The following is a 17,787-nucleotide window of genomic DNA, read 5'->3' as shown; positions in this document are numbered from 1 at the left end:
CTGTAACCTAGCCACCACCTTTAGCAATTCCCATTAGTGTGCCTTGCACCAACTAACTGCCCCATCTGTATTTTGGAGCTTTGTGTGCTCACTATTCATGCTTTCTGATCATTTCACTTCAACAGCAGAAATTCAACTAGTGTCCCAAAATTGTAATGAAATTCTTTATACAATAAAGTGGAATAAAAACACTGAACTTTTAATGAGACTTGGTGATACCATTGTCCATTTTCTGGTGGATTGTTATAGCACACTTTCAACTGATAGCAGCACTGGCCAAAACAAAAGGAACAAATCACCTTCTGGAAGTAGAAACTGCGAAATGAGGAGGACAATAAATTAAAGCTCACCAAATGCTAGCTCTCAGGAACTGATTGGTACTTTAGATTTACAATTCAAATCAATGATTAAATCTGCTGTCAACCAGAAGTGATATGGTCAGGTTTTCAAGCCAGTGGAAGTTGGTGTAGTTCAAAGTTTTAAAAGGAACCAATACTTCAAAAAGTATTACTACCAATACACACTGTACTACTCCCTTAAAGTGATTGAAAGATCTGGATTAAGTGCAATTTAGTAAATAGTAACAATAACGTTACCTTCAACATCATCAAATACAGGCTCTAGAGTAGTCATCACATGAAAAGATAAACAAGGTCCATTAGATTCCACACAACAATAATTAACTCTCTCTCCCCTTCCACAAACCCAAAATTGGTTGCTGACAAATGAGTTGCATTTCAATTTATATTTAACATGCAAGATCTCATTTCATTGGGAAACCTGAAACATTTAACATTACTTCAAGTACAGCAATTAAACCAATTTACAAGATGCAAAGATCCAATATACTCAGTTCATCTTTCTAATAAACTTCAACACAACTTAAAAATTCTCCAAAAGCTATTGCTGTCATCTGGCAGGTTGGCAAAGATATGGAACTCGAGTATTACAAAGTTTTAACATTCTTGGGAATGGAGATCTTTCAGGTCAAGTTCAGAATTCAGATGGAAATTTTTAATCATGCCACTCAAATTTGACACCTTTATTCTTCAATGACAAAAATGTACTAAAATTTAAAGCTGTCAATTGCAGTGAGAGCTACCTAAACTAAGTGATATTTTAAACAGACACCAATTCTACATTGGATATTTGTTATCTATTGGAAGCTTTTGTTTCAACATTTTTTCTCATGCCTTCTTTTCCTTCCTGAGATTGCCAGCTCCTGGAAAGGATATAGTTCTTCATCTATCAATCACCCTCAAACAGAAGCAACTTGGCAATGTACATGTAAGTATCAATCAGGCTATTTAACTATTGGGGAACTAATCAATGTTGCCATCAACCTGAAAATACCATGCCTGAATAATAGCAGTTAAGTCTAGTAAAGAGGGATTTACAAAGGGGCATTTCAACATCAAAAGGAATACTTATTATTTCTTTTGGATGCAAGTTTATGCAATATATATAAAAAAAAGTAATATCTTCCAAATCTGAAACAAAATATTGAAACTCAGTTTCTGTAGGAAGAGTCTTGCATTGCTGAAGTACCATGGACTGTGTGGTGGGTTCACCTGTATGAACGGTATGCAGGAGAACTTTTTCGCTGCGCCTTAGTACACGTGGCAGTGGTAAACCAATTTGCCAAACTTCCTATTTACAGGTGGCTTGTTTGTTTTCAGGCCCTCACTGCAATCTTTGTACCATTGTTGTTTTGCGCTCGTTGTTGTGCTTATTGTTGTAGGGCAGGCATGATAGTGTAGTGGTTCGCATAACACTATGACAGTGCCAGCAACCCGGGTTCAATTCCAGCTACTGTCTGTAAGGAGTTTGTACATTCTCCCAGTGTCCGCATTTTACATAAAAGATAATTAAATGGAAGGAGCCATTAATTAGTTGAAAGCCCACTATCCTTATTATTTACTAAATTAATTTCCTTCATACCATCAATAATGTCTTGCATATATCAGACAGTTTCATCTGGTTTTAAAAGGTGCAGTTATCAGATGAAGGGATCCTTTTAGATGATGCAAAAAAAAATTCAATGTAGAAGAATTTTGGCCATTCCTTTCATAGGTCATATCCAATTTGTTCCATTATAGGATGTCACAAAACCATTTAATCTTAAGCAAAATATCTTCCAGCTTCCTCTAGCTCTTAAATGATGAAGCAAAGCATAAATTTGAATTTGCAGTAAACTTCAACTCACTTTCCTTAGCGATTCCATTCCTCGGCAGCGCTGATTCACGTCTTGGGAGCTAAAATAGATAGTTACCTATTGTAACTGGAAGGGCAAGTAAAATCTTCCATTTCTTCCTGTTTTTAAAAGATAGCTTTCAACTATTCCACATTCTCAGCACAGACATTAATTAAACATTCAATATCCAGTTTCAATTAGAATGAAAATAAAGACTGCTCATGACCATTGGTAAACAATTAAGAAACTAAATTAGCTTGCAAGAAAGACTTTACTTTTCCAAAACATAATTAAGCATTTGATTTGCCAACACAAAGGTGTTCTTTTGAAAAAAAGGAAAGAAATTGAGTGAAGTGCTTTGAGAAGTCATGGTAGGATTCAGGGACACCTGAAAAATTTACTGTAGATAATTGTTATTTTATAGTAACCACTAAATAAAATTAGAATCTAATTAATTGAGAGATCAGAGAACACTTCTTCATACATGGGAGATATGCAAAACACATGAAGAGCAGTTGTAAATGCTTTGCCTTTTTTTGGAAAGAAGAAATTTCCACAAAGTTGCCTATACTTCTCCCTCCCAACAAATACAGATATATTCCAATTTTTTTTTTTTTTAAAAAGAAACCCTAAAAGCTGTTGACTGGAACTTCCTTTCAATCCCCAAGCTGGAATTAGTCCACAAAAGCTAGTGTTGCCAGGTACAGCAAAAGATACACCATTGAAATTTTAATGTTGCAGGAATAAATCAAAACAATATCCAAGGCAGCCTACATGAAAAACAGTTCCAGTACAACCCAATTCCAAGTCAAAAGGATAGTCTGAAATGGGGACTTAATTATGCAATGGCTAACTTTTCGAAGTATCTGTGGTAACAGCCGTTCAGCCTGTTACCATACGAAACTACCAAACCTCTGGGTGAAAAAAAAAATCTTCCTCGCATCCCTTCTAAATTTCCCACCCTTGACCTTAAACCTACACCCTCCTGTTATATACACTTTGGCTAAGGAGCTTTTTCCATTCCAAAGAAAACTTTTTCAGAGCTAGATGTTGCTCTAAGAAATTAAAATTTTTTTTACCCCTTTAATAACTCATACAGTGGTCGGATTTGAAGCCAGTGACCCGGGTTCGAATCCAGCCACTGTCTGTAAGCAGTTTGTACATTCTCTCAGTGTCTGTGTGGGTTTCCTCTGGGTGCTCCAGTTTCCTCCCACATTCCAAAGATGTACAGGTAAGGAAGTTATGGGCATGCTATGTTGGCGCCGGAAGCGTGGCGACACTTGCAGGTTGCCCCCAGAACACTAGGCAAAAGATGTATTTCACTGTGTGTTTCGATGTACATGTGACTAATAAAGATCTTATCTTAGATGGATTCCTTTTCAGTATAATACTGAAGATTGATAAATGGAGTTGAGGGTACAGAGTGAAAATGTCAACCTGGCACACTTGGGACTCAGCTGCCAGACTAGCAGAAGTTATTTTATTAATATTCCAAAACAAGTTTAAAGAGTGCAGGAACCCAAGCCCCATTGAGTGGGCAGGGAGCACAGGAACTGGGACCTGTTTGAGCAAGCATCATTTGGTGAGGCAGATGTTGAACCATCGGGACTTCTGAAAGGTGGGATATTGGATTCAGTTTTACTGTTTCAACTATGATCTAATTATTGGATTGATTGACCTACTCCTGCTCTCATGCAATACTTTTCTCCACTTAACCACGCTTGGTTTTGTATCTTTATGGAAAGATGAGTTACCAGTTAAAATAAGGACATTACAGCAATTAAAATAAACATATCAACTCCCAAGAATTTAAAACTTACCCGTGTGTTCCTTCTTGGGAGCTTTGGAGGTGGCATCTTTTCTATTAAGTTAGGATTTAACAACAGTAAGCTTTCAATGTCGATCTGAAGATAAAAGAAATATATTCAGAGCTCACTTAAAATCAATATAAAACCTTTGAAAATGCTAAACACATACTGCTTAAGGATTTGAACAGTGATGTACCTAGAAGATGTCTTTATCCCAAGACTAATGTTAAATATCTTACTGCTTGCCCCCTATATTATCAACATGCAAACCAATCCTGTTCTTTATTACATGGATACAATGAAGACACCCTATGGAGGTGGGTGGGTTGGGGAAGGGGAAACAAGTTCCAAAAGCGTATCAAACTCTAGCTACCCTGCAGTTTTTCCCCATTTCTCTAATAGTAATTAAGGATAGGCATTGAAAAATAGGATTATTGCTAAGATGGGAAAAGGTACCATTTCCCCTCAAAAAAGAAGCAAACCAATACCTCACCTAATGCTTACAAATGCATTCCCACAAATAAGTGCATTAATGGATTCAGTTCTAAAAGGAGTTACTTATAACATTACATTTAGAGAGAAGAGTTGCTGACAGTACTGCTGTGCCAAGACCTGGTGCAAATACTCTCTCCATTGCTGTGCCGGATCCTGGTATGAATTAGCCCAGGGCTTAGTTTGGAGATGCTGCTTGTGAAGGTTGGTGTCAGGCAGGCTGATCACTGAGATGAGGCTCAGGTCTACATCCAGGCTAGCAGAAAATCATGGGCCATTGCTGAGAATCGGTAGAGGCTGCCCCTTGTGTTGAAAGACACCTGGAACACTCCATCTCCTGTTGAATGCGAAGGAAGCTGCCATCTTCTTCTGTCTGACTGCACAACTCTCCCCAGCCCGAAGTGCAGCCAGAATCTTTAACATACTGGAAGGACTAGCCTGTGAGGTCCGCTAGCACTATAACAAGTCAACTCTCTCTGGTGTAGCAATGGTAGTGGGGCACCAGTATAACTGTGCTTCAGTAGTCATGGTGTCATAGAGGGATACAGCATGGAAATAGGCCCTTTGGTGTAACAAATCCATACCAACCAACCAGCACCCATTTGCAATAATCTCAATATTTGTTTTTCTTTAAAAAAGTTCAGAATTACTCATTTATGTTTAGACAGGAATAATAAATGGGAAACAAGGAAAAGTCATACATGTTAAACCAATACTTTGCATCAGTCTTCACGGTGGAGGACACTGACACACATCCTAAAGATAACTGATGGGCTAGTTTCATGTGGCATGGAAAACACAATTTCACCTCCCAACAACTCTGCCGTCTCCAGAATATGCAAAATCCATTTCTGACAGAAGATTTCCTTACCTCTTTGGCTTTACTTACGGAATCCTCCAGCCACTCGGCTCTTACACAAGATTTCTCAGTATTTAATTCAGTTATACTTGCATCTTGTATCATCCCTATGAAGAGAGAGGCCACAATAATCAAAAATAAATTATGGAAAAACAAAATGCATTTCCTCCCCTCAAACCAGAATAAGATAACATTGTTACCTCTTAAATATAGCACCCATTCAAAAGTAGTTTGACATGGTTTAAAGTTTTTTCTTTAAAATCCAGGTAATAGAAGCTATTAACGGATGTACTGAATTCAGACTTAGCAAAGTCGCTCCCAGCCTAGTAAACCTTGCAAAGTCCTCCTTACAAACATGTGGGGATTGGAGTCTAAATAGGGAGAACTATTCCACATATTAGTCTAGCAAAAGGCCAAGACTGTAGCATTCACAGAATCAAACCTTATCAACAATGTGGCAAGCTCCATTTCCTTAGAGACCAAATGGATTCCCAAGTTGTGCTTTGTCTGAGTGGCAGGGCAGGCCCACCAGGAGTGCCAGTACATTACTACACAGGCATGGAATAGGAGCCCGTGGAGTCCTCAGCATTGACTCGATACATGCTACCAGGTCAAACACAAGTAAGGAAACCTCAATAACTTGCTCTATGAGAAATGATACCTGGAAAAGAAACTAAAATAGCAGGGCATAGAATGCACTCTAGCTTGGGGACTTCAACATCCATCACCAAGAGTGGCTTAATAGCACCACCACTGACTGAGATGACCAAATCCTGAAACACCAAACTGCCAGCTTGGGTTTGCAGCAGGTAGTGAGTGAACGAACACAAGGATAGATTTATTTGATCTTGTCCTCACCAGTCTGTGGGAGATAGATCTGTCCCTGACAGCCCTGGTAGAAGAAACCACTGCAGTCCCATCTTCACACTACAATAATGCCAAATGGGGTAAACTCAAAAACAGATCTAGTAGCTCAAAACAGGGTATTCAAGAGGCACTATGGACCACCAGAAGTATAAACCACCACAATCTGTAACCTTGTGGACTCGTGCATCCTTTGTGCCACCATTACTATCAGGACGTGGCATGAACTCAGATTTGACAGTGTGGAATGGAATGCTGGGAGAAGCACCTGGCATACATAAAAATGATGAGTGCAACAGGGCCAATATGTTCTAAAGCTAAAATCATATGCAATAGACAGAGCCAAGCAACCTCACAACCAGATTTATACTCTGCAGCCCTACTACATAGTCACAAACTGTGATCAACAATTAAAAAGCTAATGGAGGCAGAGGCTCAAAGAATATCCCCATCCTCAGTAATGCAGATCGCAACATTTGACACAAACGCCAAATAAATGATCCATCTCAGCTCCTTCTCAAGAACCTCACTGCTTAAAAGTCAGTTTTAAGCCAATTAGATTCATTCCATGTGACATCAAGAAATAACTAAGAGCACTAGAAATAGTAAAGGGCTATTCCTAAGAACAACACTGAAGACCTGTGCTCCAGAATTCACTGCAGCTCTGGCCAAAAATTCACATGTACCTCCTCCAACTATTGCATTTGGTGTTCGTGATGTGGCCTCTTCTACACTGGCAAGACCAAGGTTAGACTAGGGGACCGCTTTGCAGAGCAACTGCACTCCGTCTGCAAAAGCCATTGAGCTTCCGGTTGCATGTCATTTGAACTCCCCTTACCATTCCTACACAGACCTGTCTGTTCACTGCCTTCTCCATTTCCAGGACAAGGCCAAACACAAACTAGAAGGACAACACCTCATACTCTGTTCAGGTAGCCTACAACCCAATAGTATCAACATTGAATCTTCCAATATCAGGTATCCCACACCCTTATGCTCCTTTCCAACTCCCACCAGTCCACCCAAGTTCTCTGTTCACCCCTTTACATCCCTTCCCCCTTGTTACAAACCCCCCACCTACACGGTTTCATCTACCCATCACCCACATATGTACCCACCTGGATTCCTTCTATCTCAGTTCACCTTTCCCATTCCCTACCCCCACCAAGTTCCATCTGCCCATCATTCCTTCATTATCTGATTCCACACCAGCGTGTCTCTTACCACCCCTTCCCCCACATGGTTCCACCTGCCTATTTTTTCCCCCTTTATCTATCACCCACCAGCCTGTCTCAACATTCCTCCCTCCCTCACCTAGCTCCATCTGTTCATCATTCCTCCCTCATCAGCTTCCATCTCACCCCTCCCTCTCACTATATATTGGCCATCTCCCCTCTACACACTGTGCTGATGCAGGGTCTCAACCTAAAATTTCAACCATCCCTTTGTCTCTGTAGATGCTGCTTGACTTGCTGATTTCTTCCAGCAGTTTAATTTCCACCCCTCTAGCCAAACTGTTCATGTTCAGTTGCAATAACTCATTTATCTGACAACGTGGAAAATTGCCACCAAAAACAGGACAAATCCAATCTGGTTGATTGTCACCCAATCTCCTTCAGTCAGCAAAATGCCATAGCATAGTTACAACAGCTTCCATCAAGTGCCACTTGCTCACTGATAAATTGCTCACCGATGCCCAGTTTGTATCTGCTGGGTCCACTCAGTTCCTGACCTCTCACCCTTTCCAAACATAAACTTGAGAGCTGAATTTGGGTGAGCATGGCATTAAAACAGCCTGATAAAAATGAAGTATTTTCCTGTTGGTTTCAGTGGTTGGCGTCAAATATCACAAACATGATGGTGGTTGTTGGAAATCAATTATCCTAACCCCAGGACATCACTACAGGAGCTGTTCAGGGCTTGGCTAAGTACACTGCCATCTTCAGCTGCTTCCTCAATAACCTTCCCTTCATCATGAGGTCTGAAGAGAAGTGGCTGATGATTGCACAGCTTTCAATTCCATTTGCAACTCTGCAGCAAATAAAGTAGCTCATACCCACATATAGCAAGATCTAGACAAGATTCAGACACAAGTTAAAAAAGTGGCAAGTAACATTTGCACCACAAGTGTGCTGGACAATATCGGTTTTCAACAAGGGAGTCTCATCAGCCTATCCTGGATATTGAATGGCAATACCATCACCAAATCTCCACCATCAACATCGTAGGGGCTATTATTGACCAGAAACTCAACTGAACCAGCTACAAATGCTGTGGCTACAAGAACAGGTAAGAAACTGGGTATCCTGCAACAAGCGATTCACCTCTTGAAAACCAAAAGACTTTCTACCATCTGTATGGCATAATTAACTAGTGTGATGGTATGGTCTCACATGCCTGGATGAGTGAAGCTCCAACTATCAGGAAGCTCAACACAAACTGGGAAAAAGTAACCCACTTGAATGGAACCTCATCCACCATCCCAAAACTTATTCCCTCCACCACTGGTACATACTACAGCCACTGGGCTCCATCTACAAAATCAACTGCAACTACTCAACCAGGCTGCTCTGCCAGCACGTAATAAGCCTGCAGTCTCTCCCACCAAGAAGGACAAGGGCACAGTACCCTGACTTGAAAATTCATCATTGGTCCTTTGACGTCACCACCAAGTCCAAATCCTGGAACATCCTTCCTTCCCAAAAGCACCGAGAGAGTATAGTTCACCACAAAGTTTAAGGGTAATTAGGGCTGGCAATAAAAGCCGACTTTGCCAGCATGCCTAGGTCCCAGAAAACAAATAGCTTTAAGAATAAAGAAAGTTTTAAGAATAAAGAAACAGTTCTTAAAACAAGGCCTAATCAGTATTTATTGTAGAATATACATGGGAACATTCCTAAAACTGGAACATTATAGACAAATATCTGCTTATTGTATACATTCCCTATAATAATTTATTTGCTAATTACAGAGTAATTGAATTCAACCATTTTTATCACAGAAATGCAATAAAGTTTATGTAACAAATTCAAGTTCTTTTTTTTCCAAAAATCAAGTCACTTGCAATTTAAGAGGTTGAACTTCTGTTGTTTGTGACATATAAATGATCTGGACAAAAACATAGTAAGCTTGCAAAAATTGGCAGAGTTGTGGATAGTGAAGAAAGTTGTCAAAGGATTCAGCAGTAAATAGACCAGTTGGAAACGGTCAGAGAAATGGCAAATGGAGTTTAATCCAGACAAGTGTGAGGTGTTCCACTTTGGAGGTCAAACAAGTGCAAGAGGAAGGTATACACAAGTGGCAGGACTCTAGGAGAATTGATGTACAGAGGGATCTCGGGGTGCAAGTTAGTGGCTCTCTGAAAGAGGCAACACCAGTACACAAACTGGTAAAGGCAGCCCAAGGCATACTTGCCAACATCAGTCAGGGTGTTAGGAATGAGGTTTCGGCATACTTTGAATCACATGATAAAATAGGCTGAAGTCAGCATGGTTTCCTTAAGGGGAGATCTTGCCTGACAAAACTGTTGGAATTCTTTGAGGAAGTAACAGGCAGGATCGACAAAGGAGAGTCAGTGGACGTTGTTTACTTGGATTTTCAGAAGGAATTTGACAAGGTGCTGCACACGAGGCTGCTAAACAAGACAGGAGCCCATGGTATTACAGGAAAAGTACTAGCGTGGATAGAAGATCGGCTGACTGGCAGAATGCAAAGAATGGGAATAAAGGGGGCCTTTCCTGATTGGCTGCCAGTGACTAGTGGTGTTCCCCAGGGGTCAGTGTTGGGCCCAATACTTTTCACGTCATATGATAATGATTTGGATGATGGAATCGATGGCTTTGTGGCCAAGTTTGTGGATGATACAAAGATAGGTGGAGGGGCACAGAGTCTGCAGAAGGAGTTGGATAGGTTGGGAGAATGGGCAAAGAAGTGGTAGATGGAAAACAACATAGGGGAGTGTATGGCCATGCACTTTGTTAGAAGGAATATTTTTTAAATGGGGAGAGAATTCAGAAATCAGAGGTGCAAAGGAACTTGGGATTCCTAGTGCAGGATTCCCTCAAGGTTAACTTGCAGGTTCAGTCGGTAGTAAAGAAAGCAAATGCAATGTTAGCATTTATTATTTTGAGAGGAATAGAATATAAAAGCAAGGATGTAATGCTGAGGCTTTATAAGGCTTTGGTCAGACCATGTTTGGAGTATTCTGAGCACTTTTGGGCCCATATCCAAGGAAGGATGTGCTGGCATTGGAGAGGGCCCAGAGGGTTATGAGACCAGGGTTAACACGTGAAGAGCGTTTGACGGCTCTGGGACTGTACTCGTTTAAAAGGATGGGGGGGGGGGGGGTGGAATTTCATTGAAACCTACTTAATATTGAAAGGCCTGGATAGAGTGGACATGGAAAGGATGTTTCCAGTAGTGGGAGAGTCTAGGACCAGAGGGTACAGCCTCAGTAGAACAGAAGGACAACCCTTTAGAACAGAGATGAGGAATTTCTTTAGCCAGAGGGTAGTGAATTCATTGTCACAGACAGCTATGGAGGCCAAGTCATTAGGTATATTTAAAGCGGAGGTCGATAGGTTCTTGATTAGTAAGGGTGTCAAAGGTTACAGGAGAAGGCAGGAGAATGGGGTTGAGAGGGAATCATGAATCAGCTACGACCGAATAGTGGAGCAGACTCGATGGGTCAAATAACCTAATTCTGCTTTTATGTCTTATGGTGTTGTGTATAAAAGTCATGAAGTCATTTGCCAGCTGTACAAGACCTTGCTTAGGCCACTTTTGGAGTACTGTGTGCAGTTCTGGTTGCAGCATTACAGGAAGGTTGTAGAGACTTTGGAGAGGGTGCAGAAGAGGTACACTTGGGTGTCACCTGGATTAGAAATTAGCTATAAGGAGAAGTTGGAAAAACTTGTATTGTTTTCTTTGAAGCTTGAGGATGAGGGGCAACCTGATCAAGTAATATGAAATTATGAGAGGCATAGATAGGGAGATAGTCAGAATCTTTCTCCCCCAGGGTGGAAAATGTCAGATACTAGAGAGTTATCGCTTTAAGGCGAGAGAGGGGATAGTTTAAAAAGAAATTTACAAGGCAAGCTGTATGCTTAAAAAAAAACATACACAGAATGCTCGGTGCCTGGAACGTGCTGCTGGGGAAGTGGTAGAAACAGCTACAGTAGCAACCTTAAAGAGGCATTCAGACAGGTACATAAACAGGCAGGGAATGGAGGGATATAGACCACATACAGGCAGATGGGATTAGTTTGGACCAGCATCATGGTTGGCACAGATGTTGTGGGCTGAAGGGACTATTCCTATTCTGTACCGTTCTACATTGTATACAAGTTCTATGTAAAACTGGGACATCTGACAGGTTTGCTGTCAGATCCATTTCTATCTGGGCAAGTTTATCCATGTAGAACTGATGACATTCTCCATCCCCCACTTCACATGAAAACAAAGGAAAAGCACAAACCAAACACACAAAAGTACTCAGAAGAATTTGCTATTACATTATTGCCATAAACTAACATTTACCAGGTATTACATGCACTTCTTTTTGGTAATTGAGTTAAATGTCAAGTTGGTTTATTTAGATTCTATAATCAAGCTCCAACAACAAAACCAACGAAGAGCACTTGTGTCAATGTACAGACAACAAAATTTACATTATTCACAAGTGTCCTGGTAGAAGCACTATATAATTGAAGTTAAAATTCAGTCAAATTGCTTCATGGCTTTGAAGAGTCTTTGATCTGAAACATTAATTGTCTACCACACCCCACAGGTGCTGCCTAATCTGATTATTTCTAGTATTTTTTTAAAATTTCTGTTTATGGGAGGTTCAAATCAATAATTATCCCTTGAACATTTAAGTTAGTATTGACAAAGAAGTTCAACAATGCAGTACTTGTAGTTTCCTACTGGTATTTTATACATTATGTAAAGAAAGCTTACTGTGATGATGGTATCAATCATAAAATGACAATTCCTTTGTTTAGGAATTGCACAATAAATACCCAAGTACATCTAAGGCCACAAACTCAATGCACACATCTTTGAGAAATTCAATCATTCCAAGCATTATTTCAAATGATAAATGGACCTCCATTTTACATGTACAAATATTGTACCTGCAGTACGCAAGCACGCAATCTTATCAGGTATATACTAACAGGAACTACTTTTCAGTCTACACACATCCAGGAAAACATGGCTGATTTAACCTACTGGTTTGAGCTTTGGTACAGCACTTCAATTCACAGGATATGTTTAAAGTACCTTAACTGCAAAATACCATTGAGTGAATGCTGAAAGAACATTGTTTATAATCAAATTTGTGACATTCTTGACACACTTCTCACATTCTGTAGAGCACCTCCATTTCTCATATCCTCTCCAAGGTTTCAAAGCACTTCAGCTAGTCCAGAAGATGTGATAAAAATTAAGCAGACACATTCATCTTGCATTACAAAGTGGTGGATGGGAAAAGCAGGCTGATGAGACTGCCCACATAACCTTTAAATCATCATGAGGAAGATATTATGACATCATAGAAAAGCTCGACTACCATTTGCAGTTAAAGTCTTATAAAATATATACAAAATGTACAAGATGCACCGAAGCAGATTGAACAGCTCACTGCATTTTAGTTTCTAATTGTTATCTCACTGCAAGATAAAAGGCACAAATCTTCAGCATAGTTTTGTTTTAAATATCCATTAGTTTAAACTAGAACATTCCTTTAAGCGTATCCAGAAAGTCTTGCTGTTGCTTCTCATTAATGGGAAACAGAACAATGCTCTCATAATGTTCAAGGGCACAGTAGCAAATGTTGTCACTAAACCAATAGTCCACTAGGTTTAGACTGACATTGGATAAGAGCTCAGAGCCCATCATGGAGGCTGTGAATTTAAATTCATGAAACCAGATTAGTGAACAAGATTGGTTTTTACACCAAAATTCTCTAGAGAAATCAACAGTCCTTACCTCATCTGGCCGGCGAGAGACTGGACCAATAATAATTTATTTGACTTTTAATCACCATCTGAACTAGTCTAGCAAGCTACTCAGTTGCTAAGATAGAACAGTACAGCACAGGAACAGGCCCTTCAGCCCATGATGTCAATGCCAAGCATGATGCCAAATTAAACTAATCCCTTCTGCATGCACGTGATCTATATCCCTCCATATTCATGTGCCTATCTAAAAACCTCTTTAACATCATCATATCTGCTTCCACTACTACACCCGGCAGCACCTTCCAGGCACCTGCCACTGTCTCTATAAAAAAAAAACTTGCCCTGTACATCCTCTAAACTTTCTCCCTCACCTTAAAGCTACGCCCTCTAGCATTAGACATTTCTACCCTGGGAAAAAGATTTTGGCTGTCTGCCCTATTTATGTCTCACATAATTTTATAAACTTCTCAGGTCTCCCCTCAGCCTCTGACGCTCCAGAGAAAACAATCCAACTTTGTCCAACCTCTCCTGATAGCTAATACCCTCTAATCCAGGCAGCATCCTGGTGAACCATTTCTGAACCCTCTCCAAAGCCTCCGCATCCTTCTTGTAACGGGGCAACCAGAACTGCATGCAACGTTCCAAGTCCGCCCAACAAAAAAGTTGTGTACAACTGCAACATGACTTCTTGACTTTTATACTCTATGCCCCTAGTGACAAAAGGCAAGCATGCCATACACCTTTTTTTGTAAACCACTAGGTAGATAGAACAGTGCAGCAAAGGAACAGGTCCTTCAGCCCATGATGTTGTGCCCGATTAATTAAATGCTCAACTAAACTAATCCCTTCTGCCTATCAATGTCCACATCCCTCCATTCTCTGCACATTCATATGCCTATCTAAGAGCATCTATCGTATTTTCCTCCACCACTACCCCGCAAATCTCCTTTGAACTTATCCCCCTCACCTTAAAAGTTATGCTCTCTAGTATTCAGTACTTCTACCCTTGGAAAAAGATTCTGGTTGTCTATCTATGCCTGTCATAAATTTACAAACCTCTGTCAGGTCTCCCCAAGCCTCTGCCACTCCAGAGAAAACAATCCAAAATTGTCCAACCTCTCCTTATAGCACATGGCTTCTAATCCAGGCAGCATCCTGGTAAACCCCTTCTGCACCCTCTCCAAAGCCTCCACATCCTTCCTAAATAGGGCAACCAGAATTGAACGCAATACTCTGGATGCAGCTCAACAAGGGTTTTATAAAGCTGCAACATAACTTCCCGACTTTTGAACACAATGGCTCAACTAAAAGGCAAGCATGCCATACTCCTCCTTTAGCATCCTATCAACCAGTGCAGCCACTTTCAGAGAGCTATGGACTTGAACCCCAAGATCACTCTGTACATCAATACTGCTAAGACCCTTAATAGTATACTGTCCCTTTATATTTGAATTCCCAAAGTGCAACACCTCACATTTGGCCAGATTAAACTCCATCTGTTATTTCTCTGCCTGTATTCCGCTGTATCCTTTAGCGATTTTCTACACTATCCAAAACTTCATCAATTTTTGTATTGTCTGCAAATTTACTACCCACCCAACTACATTTTCATCCAGGTCAGCTCACTCTACTTGCATCACATCCAGCACCTTAAACATTCACTCCTTTCTCAACCAGGACTTTGTGATGGTCTTAAGATCATCTACAAAATATACAAATTATTTGCCAAGTTACTCATACAACATTTCACAAAAACATGACGTTGACCACTATGAAGGTCAAGAGCAGTAGGCACATGGGAACAAGAATCAGCAGACTCCCCTTCCCACACAACATCCTGACTTGGAAGTACATCATCCCTTCATAGTTACCAGGCTAAAACCTGGAACAACCCACCTAGCCCCAAGAGTACCTTCAGTGGATCAAGAAATTGGCTCAAGGGCAATTAGGAAAAAATGCCCATGTTGCATAAATATTGTTTCCGAAGCACTCAGCATCAACATAGTATAATTGGGTTGTGTGGAAAGAGAATTTCTGTTTACCTCTGATTTAAACTTACAAAATGGTAATCCAATTCAGTGTAAAAATATTCAAGGTAAAGAAAATCAGTTTTCAGTGACTCTAATAGGCAGCCAATATTGAAGATTCATTCCTTTTATGGTACATGAAAAGTGTGGAAATATAAACCTTTAAAAAAATTACAATTATAGGGCTACCTATGCAGTTCAGCAATTGGAAGAATTTTATGATTGAAACACATTTTCAGTCCAGGATCTCAGAACTGACAGTACTTCATCCATTTGTGTCATCAACAGCAGCAACACCACTTCGCATCAAGCCTAAGTGCTTGGAACCTGCACTTCACTGGGAGGAAAAAGTGGCAGTGACTGCAAAAACAAAGATAAATGAATATTGTTCAAACTTACCATCTTGGTACACAAGTCTGTGGCACTCAGCAACATCAGAATGACCACCACTTGGTGAAAGTGGTGCTAAAGAGGAGCAGAAATATTGAAAAGTGCCCTTTACCTCAAGGTTGCTTTGAGACTAATTAGATCACCATACCCTAGGTTTCTCACTTAGCACAGATCACTGATAGAACCCTGCCCAATCAATGGACTCAAGACCTCCTGACCTGCACATTTGTCAGCCCATTTACAAACTAACTCATTTACCCTGGTTGAGCACATTTCAGTTACTTAGTACTCAACTACATCAAAATACAACCTTTTCAGTCCGATCTTGACTGGAAAAAAAAATCTTTTCAATCAATCTCTCAGAAACAATGGCTGGCATTCACCTAGCATAATCAGTTCTTTCCACGTTATTTCCTGAAAGCTTTAAAAATTCTCACTTTTTATTTTATGTATTTAGGAATGAAGAACACAACTGTTCCTAATCATGTGGAATTATTCCAGAATTTTACACTCTAACGTATTGAAACAAAATAACTGGGAATATCCAAGTGGTCAATTTTATGAGATCAGGCAAGAGCATCCTGATTCACGTTATTTAGACTATTTTACGTTTGCTTCCAGTATTTACGTATGATAATCACAAATTTTTTTGGGGTAGTTAATAATTACAGAGCCTTGTTTCATTTGTATGAACATTTATCATTCCCTTAAATTGAGCGCAGCCCGGATGGAAGCAGAATTGGCTATGCTGCCGATTCAAATTCAGTGGCCAATGAATGGACAGCTCACGGCGCCCAATAGCGTGCCGACAATGATGTCACAATGCACCCGTCACCCAATCGCTGATGAGGCGGGACCGACGCGAGTGACGTCGACACGGCGGGTAATTCAAAAAAAATCATGGCCTCACTACGCAGGTACAATTCTCCGTCCAACAGCCAGCGAGCTTTCCTTTTCTGATTAAAATCTGGTCCTCACGAAAAGAAACGGCTGAAGAGCCACCGTGAGCCGAGCCTCCCTCCCCCCACCTCCACCGAGATAAAATCAGGCCATTTACTTCAGCATTGGCAAATTCAGTTAGAAAATAACGCCTTACCATTGCTGCGTTTGATTTTAACAATAAGACCCACTTTCAGCCTCGCAAGATTCTCAGCCATGCTTTCACGCAGTCGAATTAAAAAATTACGCACAGCAGCCGCCGCCAAACCGAACAACTTTCAAAACAGAGCGCGCCCAGGTCCAGCGAATGAGCATGCGCGGCAGTGTCGTCACAAAACGCCCGCAACGTAATAGAAACCCTTAAAGGGACAGTTAAAGGCAAGGTCAGAATCCGGCGATGTCACGGCGTTGTGCTCGGGGGAGATTTGGTTAATCCGCGCTGTTCCTTTAAGGACACAACGTTCGTTGCAAACACTGACTTTTCTGGGGGTGGGGGGGAAAAGAAGAAAGACCTGCATTTATATAGCACCTCTCAAGTCTCTTTCAGGATGTATCACAAGCTCCTTACTACCAATGAAGTGCAATAATTAAATATGACAGCCAATTTGCACACAGGTGGCACCATGCAACATCAATATAACAGCCAGATCATGGTTTTTAGTAATGCTGGGGGAGTCAGTGCAACGTTATGTACTCTGATATTGTGATTGAAATCAAAAGTGTTGAATGGAAATAAGCGTACAGAAAATGTTCTAACTGTAATTGTATAAAGGAAATGTACATTAAAATTATTGTGGAATTATTTAATTGATTTATAAAGTAGGCAAGTTCATCATTTGTAGTTATAATGAATTTTCTATTTTTGATTTTACGTTTGGAAAGCAACGTTTGGAGATTCAGTAAAACTAGTGCTGAAGAAGCAATGTTCAAATTTATAGGCTCAAAGAGCCTTCAATCAGAAATGTTAACTCTGTTTCTCTTTCCACGGATGCTGCCTGACCTGCCGAGTATTTCCAGCAATGTCTGATTTTACTTCAGAGGTTCCAGCACCTGCAGTTTTTTTTGTATATTTACAAGCTCAGATTTTCCTGAGATATGGAAACATGAAGCAATAGGATTTTCAGCTTGCACATTTACTGGGTTGGGCTCTAATTTTATATTCAGTTTAAGTTTTAAGAGGGATTCCTGCAGTTGACAAGTGGTCACTACATGGCTGGAGACAAATGTGGGCTAGCCACAACGGTTTAAAAAC

At 40.4% G+C, this 17,787-nt stretch overlaps 1 protein-coding gene across 2 annotated transcripts in view; it reads right to left on the bottom strand.

Moving 5' to 3' along the window:
- The window catches only part of kif2c (kinesin family member 2C), a 51,829-nt gene extending 34,803 nt beyond the window's left edge, over positions 1-17,026 (bottom strand). The window contains exons 1-5 of one of the 2 annotated variants that reach the window (XM_052011767.1): positions 16,693-17,026; positions 5,366-5,460; positions 4,015-4,098; positions 2,207-2,255; positions 597-620 (exon numbers count right to left, since the gene is read on the bottom strand). In XM_052011767.1, the coding sequence (XP_051867727.1) occupies positions 597-620; positions 2,207-2,255; positions 4,015-4,098; positions 5,366-5,460; positions 16,693-16,753 (313 nt within the window). In that variant the 5' untranslated portion in view covers positions 16,754-17,026. The remainder of the gene's footprint in view (positions 1-596; positions 621-2,206; positions 2,256-4,014; positions 4,099-5,365; positions 5,461-16,692) is intronic. The other variant, XM_052011768.1, reaches the window with a different exon arrangement.
- Positions 17,027-17,787: the final 761 nt, after the last annotated feature.

This window comes from Pristis pectinata, chromosome 3 (assembly GCF_009764475.1).
Source record: "Pristis pectinata isolate sPriPec2 chromosome 3, sPriPec2.1.pri, whole genome shotgun sequence".
NCBI lineage: Eukaryota > Metazoa > Chordata > Chondrichthyes > Rhinopristiformes > Pristidae > Pristis > Pristis pectinata.
This window is presented reverse-complemented; position numbering and strand designations above follow the sequence as displayed.